The 18,647-nt window shown below is 31.6% G+C and overlaps 2 protein-coding genes and 3 pseudogenes across 2 annotated transcripts; all 5 read right to left on the bottom strand.

The window, feature by feature from the left end:
- Positions 1-74: 74 nt before the first annotated feature.
- On the bottom strand, positions 75-2,089 carry LOC106368423 (annotated as a pseudogene).
- Positions 2,090-3,530: 1,441 nt separating this feature from the next.
- On the bottom strand, positions 3,531-8,769 carry LOC106368424 (annotated as a pseudogene).
- Positions 8,770-10,842: 2,073 nt separating this feature from the next.
- LOC106365077 lies at positions 10,843-12,426 on the bottom strand (annotated as a pseudogene).
- A 1,408-nt stretch (positions 12,427-13,834) lies between these two features.
- LOC106365078 (SKP1-like protein 13) lies at positions 13,835-14,742 on the bottom strand. The gene has a single exon (XM_013804532.3). The coding sequence runs from the start codon at positions 14,666-14,668 to the stop codon at positions 14,192-14,194; it is 477 nt and encodes a 158-aa protein (XP_013659986.2). The 5' UTR covers positions 14,669-14,742; the 3' UTR covers positions 13,835-14,191.
- A 2,963-nt stretch (positions 14,743-17,705) lies between these two features.
- BNAA09G38090D lies at positions 17,706-18,484 on the bottom strand. Its single transcript, XM_013804533.3, has one exon. The coding sequence runs from the start codon at positions 18,231-18,233 to the stop codon at positions 17,856-17,858; it is 378 nt and encodes a 125-aa protein (XP_013659987.2). The 5' UTR covers positions 18,234-18,484; the 3' UTR covers positions 17,706-17,855.
- Positions 18,485-18,647: the final 163 nt, after the last annotated feature.

The following is an 18,647-nucleotide window of genomic DNA, read 5'->3' as shown; positions in this document are numbered from 1 at the left end:
TGTAGGGAACCCACGGTACGTACGTGAATGAGTGATAAAGAGGTTTTAGGCTTTGGGAGAGTGGTGGAAATAAATTGGCAGACAAAAAAAAAGTTTATTTAATGTTACATAAAAGAAAAAGAGTAGCAAATAATAATAAAGGTTTAATGTTACACATAAAAGAAAAAGAGTAGCAAATAATAATAAAGGTTTAATGCTGCACATAAAAGAAGAAAAAGGGTAGTAGCAATGCTCTAGTCGAAATATACGACATCGATTGAAACAACTCCAACAAGGGTAAAAAGATCCCTATGGGTTTGAATAATTGTAGCAGCATCGACCACAACATCTTCAGGGAACTCCAATCGCACTTTCGGGATGCATTCAGTTCCCGCAAGCAAACTCTTCAAGTGTAGAAGCTCTTTAGCAGTTCCTTTATAACCAACAACATGCAGCTCCTTGACATGGAATAGACCAATAGTAACATTGCCTATGTAACCACCATCCAGACCCTGGCGAAGCATCAAGAAGATGCACGCAACGACTAAGTACAAGTCTCTATAGATAATATAGAGTGTTTTGCTTAGTAAAAATAAATATACCTGGATGATTAGTGTTTCAAGCTTTGGAGACTGCTTGAGCAGATACGGCAGCAGTTTCCATCCTCGTTCGTTGTAACTCCCAAAAGATAAGTTAAGCAGATTCTTAAACACCGGTAAAACTAGTCCATCTTCAACACATCGAGCAATCACCTGAAACACACACATATATGCTTTCAAGAACTGTCCAAGCTCTTTCTCAAGTGAAAAAAAAAAACACAAAGAAGACTTACATCAGCAGAAGCGGGAGAAAGATGCAAGGTCTCGACGTTGCTTATCCCTATAATGAGACCCGACAGATTCGGCTTTTTGATAATTTTAGAGTAACGAATATCTAGCCTAGCTTCCACTAGAGAAGCCAAGTTCATATCTGTGTACTCCTCTAACGCAAAATCGCTGTAGTCAAGGGACACAAGACTTGGGGTGTCAAACGACATACCATCCCTTGCAAACTGAAACTCAAAGTAAACTGATAGCTTCTTGATGGTCGGATTATATATGTAGAATGGGGCTCCTTCACACTTGCGGTGACGTACATACAACTCTCCAGCAATGGACATCCACGAAGAAGCACACCACACAGATCGTCACGACCAAAAACAATAGAGTCGATGAAGAGACTCTTGAGCGCTGGAAGAGACACATTTGGAGGAAGCTCCCCGAGATAAATTTGTGTTCCCAGTGTCAGCTTAACCAGCGTCTTGCTCGTTAAGAGCTCAGAGGGTAGCAAAAGGGTTTTATACTTTCTTTTAAAACTTAGGCTCATCTCCAAAACACCACGCTCTACGGCATTGCATATCCAGGGGAACGCATGAGCCATCTCTTTCATCTCGTGAATGTGAAACTTTAGAGAGAATTTCTTGATAGGAGAACCGCATTGCAAAGCCAGTGTTCTGTCCACGAAGTTTATGAAGCTCTCCCGGATCACAGGACACTCTTCTTTGCCCTCTTCCGGTTGCAGAAACACAGAGTCATCAAAATCAAGAGTGTCCACTAATCTAAACACATGCCTCCACTTTTTAGCAAGAAGAGATGTTGAAGCAGCTTGTTTTGTGGGAAGTAGGGACAAGATCTTTCCCAGAACCTCGTCAGGAAGCCAGCTGATTGCGTCTCTCAAGCCACTGTTGGCTTCCATAGAGACAGAACCCAGTCTCTTCTGCCTGAAACATAGAAGTGAAGTGAGAAAACAGAGTAAACATTGATGTTACACAATGGAAAAAAAAACAAACTAAAAGAGGGTTTAAAGCTTCAACCTTTTCGTTTTGAATTGAATACGAACTGGCGGAGGACGTCAAACAGATGATGATGATGATGATGCTCGGATTCTTCGATCCAGACCAACCGTCAAAGTTAGAGAAGAGAAGAAGATAAAAGTAAAAGATTAAAAGTTTTTTCTTCAATTTTATATCTTTGGTAAGTATATTTTAGGAAAAGATGCTAAAAATGTTTGGAAAAAATATTCTAAAAAATTATCGAAGACAGAAAGAGTTTATTAAGAATATTTTATTTTATTTTATGAACTAAAATATATTCATATTTGATATTTATAATTATTTAACAATCGTTAGCTAAAGAATAACAAAAAATATATTTATAAAACAAACTATAAGGATTTGACTAGTTCAAACGCAGGGTTGCGATTGCGGGTGTGGAAGTTTGCAAATATAGGTTGTTGCAGTTTCCAGTGTTATTAAGCGTTTTGTATAACTAGCACAATATTTTAAAATTGCTCTGTTTGCAGAATATTTGTGATTGGTTGATAACAAAACACTGCAGCAGTTTAATAATAAATAAACAATATTAACATATTATAACATTATAAACATATCGAAAACGCAATATTATGATAAAATATATAATTATTAATATAGTATAATTAATAATATTATTATATTTATTTATTTAATTTTTAATTTAGATGAAAGTTATAATTTCAATAAAATTGGTTTTGAAGATTTATATTAAAACTTTTACAATAATATTTTGTTTCGTTTATATATTTATATATCCTTTTATATGTATATATTATATTAATGTTTAAAAATTATAGTTAGTATTCTTGATCTTTTTTAGAAATGTATATATATTTTAAAATCTGAGCTTAATATTTTGTTTACATTTAAATATAAAATGTATATTTATTTTTTATTTATAACATTTCCATTTTAAATATTTTAAAATAATATTTTTATATTTATTTATCCATAGGCAACTTGCCCGCAACCGCAAACGATATCTCTGGAACCAACTTTTGATTTTAAGAGGTTCGGAACTGTTTGAATCGATTTATATCATTTATTGTGATTGTTTCAAAACGCCAACAACCGCTACCAACCACAAAAGTGGGTGGTAGCAGAAAACCCAGTCAGACTCTAAGTTGCTAATCGGAAAAAGTAAGGATCTAATCTATTAATTTAGAATCTTGTTTAGATTAAAAGATATAGATGTCGTAATAAAACATCAAATTTGTTGATCACTTTAGAACTAACTAAAAACCAACAGCCAGTATTCCATGAAACCGTTAGATCCTGTCAAACACAAAGCTTCAGGATGAGTCTTACTTCGAACCATCTTCGTAAAACTCATGGAAGCCTGTGAGGAAAAGTGTATTTCAATGACATGATCTTACCTTGTCTTGCTTCGGGATTTCAGTGATGGAATGCCAACCCAGAGCCGTGCCTATTCAAGAAAATAAGAAACAATGGCTTAAACTTTATATCCCTCACAAATATCAAAGTTGGGGGGCATGATTGAAAATATTCTCTCTTTTGCATGGTGTAAACTTTATATCCAATACTCACCAACAATCCAAGTTCAAGCAGTGTAGGACTATTTTCTCTTAAAGCTTAATCATTATTTTCTTGTTTTTGTCCACACACTTATCTACCTCTAAATTCTTTTTTTTATTGCATTTCTTTTTGTTTATACTTATTGTGGTAGATAGTTGTCTGATCGATCAGTCAGAATTAAATAGGAAGCAAAATGCGCATAAATTAATATATAAGTTTAATGTTACACATTGATCTTGCACTTGGATGAAATTGAAACTTTCATTAGATCCTCTATTGGTTTGTGATCTTATGAAATCATCCAAGAAAACTCTTCAAGATTTCCAACGCTTTACGAGTTCCTCCACCTTCACTTGGAACGGACGAATCCTAACATCACCTACGTAACCATCCAGACCCTGGAGAAGCATCAATCAAGAAAAATGTATGTACATTATCAACCACTAAGTCTGTGTCTCTATAGAGATAGTGTTTTGAAAACATACCTGGACGATTAGTGTTTCAAGCTTTGGAGATTGCTTAAGCAGATCCAGCAGCAGTTTCCAGCCCCGCTCGTTGTAACTCCCAAAAGTTAAGCTGACCAGATTCTTGAACACCGGTAAAACTAGTCCATCTTTAACACATCGAGCAATCACCTGAAACACACATATATGCTTTCAAGAATGTCCAAGATCTTTAATTCTCAAGTGAAAAACACAAAGACTTACATCAGCAGAAGCCGGAGAAAGATACAGGATCTCGACGTTGCTTATCCCTGTAACGAGACCCGTTAGATCCGGCCTCTCGATCTTTCGAGAATAACAAAGGTTCAGTTTAGCTCTGACTAAAGATTCCAAGTTAACAAGTGGATACTCAGACAAGGCATAGTCAGTGTAGTCGAGAGAGACAAGACTTGGGGCGTCAAATGACATATCAGAAATAGAATCAATTCCAGCTTCACAATCATAGTAAACTGTCAGCTTCTTGATGCTCTGACTCGATAAGCTGTAAGGGTAAAACTCATACTCGTGCCGAACAGTTAACTCCTCAAGCATTGGACAACCAGGAAGAAGCACATCACAGAGATCTTTATAGTCAAACACGATGGAATCGATGAAGAGACTCTTGAGCGCTGGAAGATACACATCCGGAGGAACTCCAAGATCAAGATCCGTTCCCAGAGACAGCTTAACCAGTGTCTCGCTCCTGAATCTACGGAGACTCCCGAACCAGGCATCAAACTAACGTCCACTTCCAAAACACAACAGTCAACCACATTTGATATCCAGCGGCGCTCATTAACTACATCGCTGCTGTTGTTAACGTGATATTTTAGAAGTTGAAGCAGCAAGTTTGTTCGGAAGTAGGGACAAGATGTTGCCCAGAACCTCGTCAGGAAGCCAGCTGATTGCATCTCTCGAACCAGTGTCTAGCTTGTTGGAAACCATAGAGACAGAGCCAATCTCTTCCTTCTAGTATGCGTTAGGAGACGTCGAACAGACGATGATGAATGGAATGGAATCTCAAGTTCAGATTTTAGGGGTTTATCTATGTTGGGTGTGGGACATAAAATATTGTAGAATATTCAATATTGGTTGGTAATTTAGTTAATATTTAAACAATTATATTAATATATTATGAATCAATAGATAAATATTACACAAATCAATACTAAAAATGGAAGTATAAAATGTTTAATTTTACGAGCGGGTATATGTACATTATTATCAACTAATTGATTATCTTATATGATAAATATCTCTTTTTCTTCCTATAAGTAGAAAAAATCTAATAAGTAGAAATAAATTTCAATATAAAGAAAATAGCATTCTTCTATATTTAGAGAAAAGGAACATTTTCTGTATCCCAAATAATATTTTAAGTTTTATATGAATTTATTTTCTTGCAAGAGGGAAGATTATGGACTCAATATTAGGCTTCACATGTACAGAACTTCTTCTAGATATACACAGTTCATCATCATCCTCTGTGTCTTTTCAATCTTGCTTAAGAGTCAACAATTGCTTTTCCTTGTTCTACAAGCAGACCCGTCCCTCCCTTAAAGCAGGTGAAGCATTGGCTTCAGGCCACAAATATAAAAATGAAATATAGACCAAACTAACCAAAATTGTATGTTGCTTAAATGGTTTAGGAAGATAAGTTGGATTTTCTTGTCCCTAGTTCGAGCAATACCAAAACCATTTCATACGCTTTTGTTATTAACAATTTTATTTATAAGGACCACGTATCTTGACAGGCTTTAAGCCTCGTAAAGTTTTGGGACGGCACTGTCTACAAGAATTGAAGTATGCTGCGATCACGTCAGCGACTCATGAAGACCTTTGATGTCTAGGTAAAGAGGCCAGCAGTGCGACATGAAAAAAGTTTAATGTTGCATAGAAGTAGCTCCATACGAAGAGAGAGCAATTCGACAGGAAGCAAATAACAATAGTTTGATGTTACGTAAAAAAAAGCTCCATACAAAAGATCAATGCGGCGACAGGGAAGCAAATAAAATAGGAGTTTAATTGTCACACATAAAAAGTAGCAAATCCTTACTAATAAAAAGGACCTTTTGAGGCTCCATAGAGCGTCCACATCAGCGAAAAAAAATTCTCCCGAAAGATGACACGTGGCATAAAATATAGTTTTACATTTTAATATTACTAATTTTTAAAAATTATAAATAATATGAAACATAGAGCATAAAAAATGGAAAAACTACATTGAACATATGTAAAATTACTATTTTTCATTTTAAAAAAAAGACGGCTTAATTCCATAATGTAATATTACCATTTTACATTTTTATTTTTTAAAAAAATAATATGTAAACATACAACATAAAAATGGAAAAACTACATTAAACATATGTAAGATTACCATTTTTCACTAAAAAAGACGGTTTATCTCCATAATGTAACATTACTATTTTGTAAAAAAAAAACATTGTATATAATTTCGAAAATAATAAATAATATGTAAACATACAACATAAAAAATGGAAATACTACATTAAACATATGTAAGATTACCATTTTACATTTAAAAATAGCAATAAAATGTAAACATACAACATAAAAAAATGGAAAAACTACATTAAACATATGTAAGATTACCATTTTTCACTAAAAAAAAACGGCTTATCTCCATAATGTAAAATTTCTATTTTATATTAAAAAAAAACATAAATATAACTATTTGACTATTTGTCCAAGTTCTTCTATTAAACATTGCCGTTTTACATTAAAAATGGAAAAATACATTGAGATTTAAACATCTATCTTAAAATATAAAATATAGATATTAACTAAATATAAAGTATAAGAAAGAGAAATACTCAATATATTGAAAAATAAATAATAATTAAATATTATAAATATACAAATTATATATACAATAATAAGTAAATGCACAATTTTTAAAAATGGAAAGAGTACATTAAATATTAAGCATCTATCTTAAAATGTAAAATATAGATATTAAGTAAATAGAAAGTATAAGAAAAAGAAATACACAACTTAAAAACAATGGAAAAAGTATATTACGATTTAAACATCTATCATAAAATGTAAAATATAGATATTATGCAAATAGAAAGTATAAGAAAAGGAAATACACAATTTAAAAAAATAGAAAAAGTACATTAGTATTTAAACATCTATCTTAAAATGTAAATATATCTTAAAATATAAAATTATTAGTAAATAGAAAGTATAAGAAATAGAAATACACAATATAAAAAAAAAAGTAAATATATAATATAAGTAAATACCCAATTTAAAAAATGGAAAATTACATTAAGATTTAAAAATATATCTTAAAATTAAAAATATAGATATTAAGTAAATAGAAAGTATAACAAATGGAAATATACAATTTAAAAAAAAATGAAAAACGTACATTAAGATTTAAACATCTATCTTAAAATGTAAAATAGAAATATTAAGTAAATAAAAAGTACAAGAAATGGAAATACATATACAGGAAAATAAATAATAAGTAAATAATGTAAATATATAATATATGAATTATATATATAATAATAAGTAAATACACAATTTTTTTTTAAAAATGGAAAAACTTCATTAAGCATTAAACATCTATCTAAAAATGTAAAATATATAATATAAGTAAATACACAATTTTAAAAAATGGAAAAAGTACATTAAGATTTAAATATCTATTTTAAAATATAAAATATTGATATTACGTAAATTAAAATATAAGAAATGGAAATAAACATTTAAAAAAATGGAAAAAGTACATTAAGATTTAAACATCTATCTTAAATTGTACATCTATCTTAAAATGGTAGTAAATTATATAAAAATGGAAATACCACATTTGACAAAAAAAATGTATAGTTTTACATCAAGAAAGTCCCTATAAAACTCATTATTCCATCAATATCAACCTCACTCTATCAAGGAAAACTTCAAAGCACTCGAGCAAAAAAATGGTTCCACCATCAACTTTTGCCGTCCCAAAAACCTTTAATGACCTTGAATGAGATTTTTTATGACAACAAATTTTTTGTTAGGTGGATTCATTGTTGGGAAACCCGCAACTTCCAAAAGCCAAACTTATTCATGGGAATTGAATTGCTTTTCATAGACTCAAAGGTATTCTTACAATTGTTAATATTCATACTAACTCTTTCATGATCAAACCATTACAGTTAATAATCATTCAAGCGTTTATCCTGAAACACTTCTTTCCTCGCCGAATCAGGTATTGGTTCATGTTGGTTTAATATTGTTTTTGGTTTATTAACCGGTTTAGGATAGTCCTATTGTAAATATAATTTAAGTTGGTTTTGCATATATTATGCTTAAAATTAAATAATAGTAATATTATGCTTAAAATATAATTTTAGAGAGTTTTCAAATATAGTTTAGAGAACATTATAGGTGATGAATTTAATTTATTAAATTCGTTTATTACTTAAAACTAAGTTTTTTTAAAAACATACTGAGTTATAAATATCAATGATGGATTGGTGAGTATAACATGAAGACAAAAATATAAATATTTTATTTTCAAGATAAGAAATTCAGTTACTCAATATATAATATCTTAAATTATTTTTTTAAAATATACATAATTTATATATATAGATTAATCTTCCAAACTTAAACTATTATATTATATATGAATAATTTTTTTAAATAAAAACAATTTCTGATTAAAAAAAATAAATAAAAAAACAAATGGTTAAACATCAATATCATCTAGGTTAAGTATACGAACAACACAAATTCAAACATCACAAAAATATTTACATAAACATTATAATACAATAATTTAATCAAAAAATACAATAAAAAAATAATATTCAAAAGAATAGTTATATACTTAAATTTGAAAATCAAAGATATTTTTGCTAAAATTGTAATTACCTCGCCAAGAAGATCGACCATCTTTTTTACGGATTGATCGATTGTTAATCATGTGGTCGATCCGAAAATACTCTGCAGTTTAATTAAATATCTAAAACATTTATTCCAACACTCAACAGATAGTTTTCCTAAATATGATAACTAGATAGCCAATAAAATTACAAAAAATATTTAAATAGTAAAAAATATGTTAATTTAACGTGTTAAAATTTAAAAATAAATTTTAATTATGACATACATCTTAACATTTATATAAATATATATCATAACCTAAATATAAATAATTTAACAACTTAAATTAGAAAAATATAAAAATCCCGGGCGTAGCCCGGGTTAATCCCTAGTCTATACTATACTAAAAGAGGGATATAAGCTCCTTTTAGAGTGTCCACGTAGGCACAAAAAACCATCCAATCAGAGAATCCGAAGTTGTCACGTCATCTCATTTATTTTTCCGTAAAAAATGAAAAAACAATGCAAAGTAAAGGATCGAACCCGAGTTAATATGACATAAATATACGACAGATACCACTAAGCCATTGAAACTTTCTTGGACACATATACAAGAATTAATAAATATGTAATCACAAACTCTTATGTACATTTACAATAATATGGATTCAACTTTCAAGACTCCGATCCTTTGTTTTGTAAAAAAAAAATAAGTAAGTGACTAAGCTAATATATTCTTTGAAAGTGTGAGAACATTGACAAATATGAAAAATCATAGATTTTTGTTTTCGTGACAAAGTTAAGAATTTTGTAAAAGTAAGTTTAACATATAAATTTTCGTGACAAATATGAAAAAGCATAGAGTTTTATACAATTTTGACAAAACAACTCAAAACATAGTTTTCTAATGTCTTGATATAATATTATTTCAATTCAATAAATTTTGTAATTTATAGACAAAACAATAACACAACAAATTTTGAAACAACAATTAGATTTATTTAATTACCATTTTATTCAATTTTGATTAATTTAAAATTGCAATAATGTGTCTTTTTGAAGTTACAAAAAATAATGTTTTTTTATTACACTAGCATTATATATAGATTATATATACACAAATAACTATAATATAACAACATAAGCTTGCTTTCCCTGATTCATATGAAACCTTTCTAAGTTATCCACCAAAGCAAATTAATTAAATCAATCAAATTGTTAGAATACAACAAATTAATATATAATTTTATTTTAAATTAAATTATTTAAAAAGTGTATTTTCATTAAAAACAAAATAATAAATAAGTAAAACTGATTTGATGGTAATTTTTGTGACATATATATATATATATATATTATATGAAATAAATATAAGCTTAATATGGAAAAAAATCTTAAATACAAAAAAACTCTAAAATTAACAAAAAAAAAACTAATAAAAATTAAACTATGATATCAATTGAAAGCTTCTTATACAATATTAATAAAATATTTAAGCGATAATTAGACAAATTTGATTTTTTTGCCAGCCAAAAGTTTATTATTAATTAGCATCAGTTATTTCAAGATGTTTAAAAAATGATGAACTTAAATGATATATGAACTATGAATAGTAGTACTTTGTAAAGCTGACTTAGATAACACATCTGCACATCATTTCCAGTCTTTTTTGATGCATAAATTCAATTTCTTCAGAGCAGTTATTCCATAAAGAGATCGTATGAGATATTGTTTTGATATTCAGATTTGTTTCTTGACTGTTAAGAAGATTGATAACTGTAAAAATGTCTCATTCGAATATGATATGTCTATAACCGAGTCCCCAACATGAGATAAGTTTGTTTTAAAAGTAAATAATTTTATTTTTCTTATATTATATAATAAATATATATTATTTACTGATAATAAAAATATAGTTATTCATCTATCACAATAACTATGCAAATATGTGAATCAAGTACAATAATCAAACAACATAATGATTTCCACAAAGAAATTTTTTTAAAATATATTTATGTTATGTAGTCTTATTTTATATTCTTTAAATAATGTAATACAATATTATACATTATTTTTTTAGAATTAAGAAATACATATAATATATTATCCGCGCGTAGCGCGGTTAAAAAAATCTAGTTTATATAAGGTCTACTCGAAATAAGCGACAACGGTTGAAACAACTCCGACAAGGATAAATAAATCCCTACGGGTTTGGATCATTTTGGCATCATCGACCACAACATCTTCAGGGAACTCCACTTGCATTTTCGGGATGCATTCGGTTCCTGCAAGCAAACTCTTCAGGTGTTGAAGCTCTTTAGCAGTTCCTTTATAACCAACAACATGCAGCTCCTTGACTTGGAACAGACCAATGGTAACATCGCCTGTGTAACTATCCAGCCCCTGGGGGAAGCATCAAAAAAAAAAAAGGAAGAAGTGAGTACGTAAGTTCCGGGGGGTCTCTAGGGGCATTTCGATTATTACTGAAAACAACAACATTACCTGGATGATTAATGTTCCAAGCTTTGGAGACTGCTTAAGCAGATATGGCAGCAGTTTCCAACCACGTTTGTTTTTACTCCCAAAAGATAAGGTAACCAGATTGTTAAACACCGGTAAAACTAGTCCATGTTTAACACATCGAGAAATCAACTGAAACACACACACACATATGCTTCAAGAATGTCCTGAGTTTTATCAAGTAAGTAAAAAAAACACAAAGAAGACTTACATCAGTAGAATCGGGAGAAAGATGGAGAGTCTCCACGTTGCTTATCCCTACAAGGAGACCCGATATATCCGGCCTCTTGATAGTTTTTTTAGAATAAGAAATGTCCAGCTTAGCTTGGACTAAGGATCCCAAGTTAACAAGTGGATACTCAGACAAGGCATAGTCAGTGTATTTGAGAGAGACAACACTTGGGGCGTCAAATGATATACGAGACCCATCATCAATTCCAAAATCATAACAATAGAAAACTGTTAGCTTCTTGATGCTCTGACTCGATATCCTGTAATTAGGATAAAATCAGTCTTGTGAACAACAGTTAACTCCTCAAGCATTGGGCAACCAGGAAGAAGCACATCAGAGAGATCTTGGTCGTCAAACATGATGGTATAGAGGAAGAGACTCTTAAGCGCTGGAAGAGACACATCAGGAGGAAGCTTTCCAACAATAGTATCTGTTCCCAGACACAGCTTAACCAGTGTCTTGCTCCTGAAGAGGTGATAAGGAAGAAAGCAGTCCCCGTGAACCTCATCAGTATGTACAGGGCCTAGCCAACGAGGCCTCAAAGTAACGTCCACTTCCAAAACACCACGCTCAACGACACTGGTTATCCAGCGACGCTCATCAACCACATCGCTGTTGTTGGTAACGAGATATGTTAGAGAGAATTTCTTGATACGAGAACCGCAACCGCATTGCAAAGCGAGTGTTCTGTCCACAAAGTTTCTGAAGCTCTTCTTGAGTTTATCCCTCCCTTCTTCTGGCGGCGGTTGCAGCAAGACAGTATCATCGAAATCAAGACTGTGAACCAGTGCAAACAGATACCTCCACGTTTTCGAGAGGAGAGAAGTTGAAGCAGCAAGTTTGGTCGGAAGTAAGGACAAGATATCTCCCAGAACCTCTTGAGGGAGACAGCTGATTAAATCTCTCGAGCCCATGTCTAGCTTGTTTGATTCCATGCAGACAGATCCAGTCTCTTCCTTAAAAGTGCCTGAAAGATGAAGTGAGCACAGAGTGATTTAACTGCTGGAGGATTAACCACAAACCATAAGATCTAGTTTTCACATCTGAATATTAAAGTTATAGAAAAAACTTAACGGAGAAAACAGAAGCTAAAGGTCCACCTAACAGACTAGTAGTGGTATAACTACAACAGTTTCATCAAAAATCAATGCATCTATAATCTAATGGAATCTAAAAAGAATGACACTATTAGCGCTTGTAGTAGGACAGAGTAAACCATATGGATAAAACAGATTAAACCATAAAACATAAGGAGAGAAGAGAGTATGCCTTATTGAAAGAACAGAGTAAACCATAACAGAAACTAAAGCCTCAACGCTAAAGACTAACCTCCGAGGACGTCCAAAAGTGCAAACACAGACACTGATTGGAATGGGAGTCTCCAGTTCAGATTTTTAGGGGTTTATCTATGCTGGCTTTGCGGCTTAAATATTTTAAAATATTTGCCATATTTAGACAAATTATTAGTGCAATTGTCAATAATAGCACCTTTTGAAGTTTATGTCTCAAAAATAGCACTAGAAGGAGAAAGTCACAAAAATGACATTCATTAAAGAGTAAAATATCCCTAATACCCTTGGTTTAAAATTAAATAAACAAACAAAAATAAATAAAAATAAATAAAATAAAAATTAAAAAAAATGAAAAAAAGATTTTTTTTTTTTTATAGTTTCAGATTATATGTTTTCAGATTCGAAATTTTTACAATTTTTTTTTTTCGAATTTTTTTTTTATTATTTTTTTTTCAAATTTTCTTTTTATAATTTAAAAATACTTTTTAAAACTGTTTTTAAATTTTTTTTTTTTATTTTAATATTTTTTTTTATAAAATTTTAAACCCCTAATTCCAAAACCCCACCCCTTAACTCTAAACCCTAAGATTTGGATTAATTAACCCAAGGGGTATAAATGTATATTTACCTCTTTAATGAAACCTATTTTTGTGACTTTGAACCTTGAGTGCTACTTTGGGAACATAAACTTGGTTTGGTCCTATCCTAGTCTTTTTCTCAAATTATTATGAATCAAATTCACTTATTACACACCATATTTTATATGAAATATTTACATTTTTCTCCAGTTATAATCACCATACTTTTGACGTAAAAAAATCACCATACTTTTTTTTTATAGAGTTGTGGATTGCCTTTTTCTTGTCTTATATGTTGTGCAGATTGATGAATGTGTTATATGAGAAATCAACTTATCCAGCACCAAAAGAAGTGTCACGTCATGTTAGTGAGAACAACTCTTGTTCTATTGGAAGAGATTGAGTTGCTTGGTGTCAGACTCAGCACTTGTAGAGAACGATCATTGACAGAAGATTTCTTAAAACGCAAGCTTCACATAACTTCATCTAGATATATATGCAGTTTTACCATCATATCCTCTGTTTTCTTAATCTTGTTTAAGAATCAAGAATTGCCTTTTCTTGTTCTGCACGCCAAAGACGAGTCATGTTTAGTGAACACAACTCTCTTGTTCTCATGGTTATCGATGTAAAGACTCGACTTTGAAACCCAATTCAGAAAGCATAAACTCATACGATCAAGAACAACTTGCTTTATAAGACTTTCTGTTCATCTAATATCGATCAAGAACACTGTTGATATTATCAAAATCAAAACAAGAAAGCCAAGTTCAACTATTATCGATCTAAAGATCCGTAAACAACATACAAACACAAAGATTCGAAAAGAAAGAGTAGCTAGCTAGGGTTTAGATTAGCCCGCTCATTCGTCAATCAAAAGCCCACTCGTTCTCCTTGAGAACCTCTGCTTCCTCCTCTGCTGTATAGTCACTCACGATGCCCAACGTTGCGCGAATCTCCTCGTGGTCTTTGCATGCCGCGATCTCGTCAGCGACTCTCTGGCAAGCGAGATCAAAAAGACCTTTGATGATTAGGTAGTTCGCAGCCATGATGAGATCGTAGACCGTCGACAGATCCATTTGCGTGATGAACTCATCGTCCCACTTCTTGAGAGCATCGCCGGAGGAGGAGGAGGAAGAAGAATCGCCACCGTCGACAACGACGTGATTCTTGCAGTATTCTACCACTAAGTTGAGGATTTTGCCTGTGACGTTGTTGATCGGGTATTCACGACCGGCGCAATCTTGAACCATAGGCGACAGTGTCACTGATTGATGTACGACCGCTTCGTCAACCACAAATAAGAAACCGTCGGAGCTCTTCAACGTGAACATCTCCTTCGTCATCGTCGTACCTTCTTTGCTGCGTGGCTGTTTTCTCGTAAGAAGATTCTGAGGGAAGATGAAAGAGTTAAGAGAGAGCGAATGAATCGTAAAGCTATGAGCTTATGCATGTTGGGGTATTTATAAGCCTTGAGTAGATGCGCATAATTTTTTTTAAAAATATCAATTAAAAGAGTCAATTATTTATGAAATCTATCTATTTTGTACTCCCTCTGTTTCAAATTGTAAATAGTTTGAGTTAAAATCATCAATATTAAGAAAGTGGTTACTTGTTAAAAAATAACATTTAATCTATAATTTCAACTAATTATAAAAATTTACATAATTTAATTGATCATACAATATATAATAAATATAAAAGTTTCATTGAAATGTTAAAACTACTTATATTATGAAACAGTTTTTTTTTTTGATAAAACTACTTATATTATGAAACAGAGAATATCATTTTATATCAATGGTTTACATAACTAAACCCAAAACAAATTGACTGAAAAAGTGACAAAAATTCAATAAAACATACACATTAGCACCAAACGAGTTAATTTTGAACTTAATGAATTGGTACCGTTACCATTATCATCATCGTGGCTATAACTTCACCACCATAATCATATCAACATCATCATTATTATTACTATAACATCATTATTGTACAATTAACTCCACTCGCACTTTTTCGATGCACTCCATACCCCCCAGCAAACTCTTCAAGTGTTCAAACTCTTTAGCACTTCCTAGTTCCTTCATAACCAAGAACATCCAACACCTTCACTAACACACGTCCAATGGCAACATCACAACATCTTCCAGGAAAGCTTTCATTGTATGTTTTTTTAACTTGTATATGTTCTTTGCTGACAACTTTTAATGGTATTATGTCTTCTGTTCCCAATTTTATAACCTTAAAGATCAAAAATTTATCAAGGAGTTATTTAAAAAAGTGAAGCCAGCATTCTTATGATGTACTATAATGTAAACGTTATGTTCATCATCCATAAGAACATTTTGACATGTAGTCTCGTCTTGCATTTGAAAAGGCCATTGTAATATTTTAAAGAACATTTTCAGACATTGATTAATCAATCACCGAGAAGAGAGTTCTGATTCTTTTTTACTTCTTGAGTTTTCATTTCATCATGGTTGCCATTAAGAATCCTCTCAAATTAGAAGAAAAGGTTTATTCCAAAGCATATGCTTAAGAATATCCAAAGAATATTCGTTATTGTATTCATGTTGTTGTCTGTACTTTCACATTCCCAAACTTGTTTTTATACATCTCTAACTTCCATGATTTTTATCGGTTGGTTACTCTCTTTTGCAACCCTTGAATGTGTTTGTTGATTGACATCTATGCATATTGATCATCCTCGTGTTGATGATCGATTCGTTTAGATGACCATCAACAAATACTTTCATGGTTTTGCATCTCCTCTTGGAATCTATCTGACGTTTTTAGCATCTCTTGTAACCATTTTCTGTAGAATGTTGGCCGTTCGAAACTACTTGCATCACGTGGATAATCTCAAGCAGCTGGAGAATAATCAAAAAGCTTCCTAAGGATGATGGTGATCTTCGTTTGTAACCTCTCTGACATGTTTTTCTTCTTTTTGCAGTGGCCACAGGTTGGCTCATGAAAAGGAATCTTGTTATTGTGTTTATTGAGTCAGAAGAGAGTTAAAAACATGTTTAGAGAGAAAACCTACAATCTCTAGACCTTGCTGAACAGAAAATCTGTAAACCATTTGATAATTACTATTGGTTATATTAAATTAAGTTAAATTTTTGTGTTCTTCGTGAGATTTATTTTATGTTCATCATCTATAAGAACATTTCTTCTAGTAGATGTTTGTTTCCGTATGAGTGGTAACTGGTAAGTATATGATAATCACATGAAGAAATAGAAATAGGACCGGATGGTCCGGAAAGACAAGTCAACGAAACGATCTGAGTTGTTATGGCTTTAGCTACTTTTGGATGCACATAGTTGACTTCCATATGCTTTGTCTTTGTCTCTATTGTTTTACTATATATTCCATTTTTAAAATGATCTTTATAATTATGAACCAGTTTCCGACCCATTCTTCAAACTTATGTTGGGTAGGTTTGGATTGAATCATCGAATCAATTATCTCAACAACAACTAAAGGTTGGACCCGACATATACTCGGGACCATTCGGATTATGACCTTTCCGATGCAACTTTGACAAAAGAGGAGCCTCTATTTTGGATGTTTCTATTGTCTTACATGGATACGTGTATGTAAAGCAACATTTTTCAATCATTTTTTTTTATTAAAAAAACTGTATACGAGAGGATTACAACTTATTCCTTAAAAATACATTACGTAAACGAAAGTAGAAACTAAAAATATCTGCTATCTTCACAACTCCATTTAGCATACAATGAAAATTTTTAATATATTTTTTTAAAATTGAAATTTGTGAGAATTATTATACGACACATTTTATATCTTTATATAAAATCACGGTTTTAGTTACATTGTAATAAAAGTCTATATAAATTTTAATTTTTTTGATCAAATATAAATGTTAATTAAATTTATAATAATTGATGATAAATCACATTTTAATTTCTTTAACCAAACATATCCCTCATATAAGTATTAATAATCTATTATAAGAGATTTCCAATAAACTAATAAATTAATTTTAGTAGGATGATTATTTAGGATAACTTTGCTTTGAGATGAATTTTCTTAGTTGATAAATTTTTATTAATAGACTTTTTGACGTGTAGTTTGGGTACAATCAGAGGAATACAGCAAGTAGCAAGGTTGTTTTATGAAGCATTTCTTTATTCAATTTTATATGCATGTTATAGTACACGTACGTTCATACGCAGTTTTCAAACAAACACCGAGTACGAGACAGCGTAACGTCAACTGTATTTGGTCAACTAGCCTTTTGAGAATTAATTAAATATTACGTTAGTGGACCACTAACTCTTTTCGAATTTATTTTTAACCCTCCAAAATCATATCTTTCCAAACCAAACCCCAAAACTTTACACAATCAATATCGGAAATTATCAAATGAAGAACAATATCAGCCGACAAGTTCGGATCTTTTGGAGCAAAAAATATCAAAAAACAAAACAAGATCTGACATAAAAAGAAAGAAAGCAGCTGGTTTATTGAGTTGAAGTGTTACAATATGTTTCGATAAATCATTTACCTGAGACACAAGAAAACAACCTATGACTTCTGTTCCTCACCAGCTGTCCTCGCCGCGACGGAGAAATACCAATATCTCCGCCTTCGCCACGTGACCTTCTCCCTTCATGATAAGACATGGAAGAAAAATCTCCGACTGACAATCCACGGCGGTGACGGTCTTGAGCGGCTACGTTGTTCATTTCTACATGATCTAAAGAAGACGACGGTCGAGATGCGACGGAGTGATTGGATTTTTCGTCGAAGGGGAAGAAGTCTTCGTCAACGTAGGACTCTTTTGTAGTGCCACCGGAGGTAGAGAGACATTCGTAACGCCGCCGAGTTCGTTTTTTCATCATAGCCTTAAACGCCATTGGAATCAAACCATCCATTGAATACTATTACTAGGGTTGACTGCTTGTGTATGATTGTTGAAGGGAGAAGAATGAAACCAAGAACAAGAGGAGAAGAAGAAGAAAGAAGTGGTTTTGTTGTTTTTTTTATGTGGGGGAAGTTGGGAGGTTTATGGTTTGGGTAGTGGTTTTGTTGATCACACACACTCACGCACAGCTGCCATCAATTTCTGGCGTCTATCTTTCTTTTCCTTATATATTTTTGCAAATGTTTTCTTCTTCTGTTAATTTTCGATTAGATTGACTTTTTGTGTTATTTTTCTACTTTCATTGAATTTAATCATATGGGATTTTACTTTTCTTAGATATTTTGAACCACTCAACTAAGACCATCTTTAACCCTATAACCCCATATGGGTTTCTTAATGATTTTTTAATTAATTAAATAAACTT

Source organism: Brassica napus, chromosome A9 (assembly GCF_020379485.1).
Source record: "Brassica napus cultivar Da-Ae chromosome A9, Da-Ae, whole genome shotgun sequence".
Taxonomy (NCBI): Eukaryota; Viridiplantae; Streptophyta; class Magnoliopsida; order Brassicales; family Brassicaceae; genus Brassica; species Brassica napus.
This window is presented reverse-complemented; position numbering and strand designations above follow the sequence as displayed.

What these genes read in the sequence shown, in the direction of transcription:
- LOC106365078 (XM_013804532.3), bottom strand. Translation starts at nt 14,668, where the DNA reads ATGACGAAGGAGATGTTCACGTTGAAGAGCTCCGACGGTTTCTTATTT.
- BNAA09G38090D (XM_013804533.3), bottom strand. Translation starts at nt 18,233, where the DNA reads ATGGATGGTTTGATTCCAATGGCGTTTAAGGCTATGATGAAAAAACGA.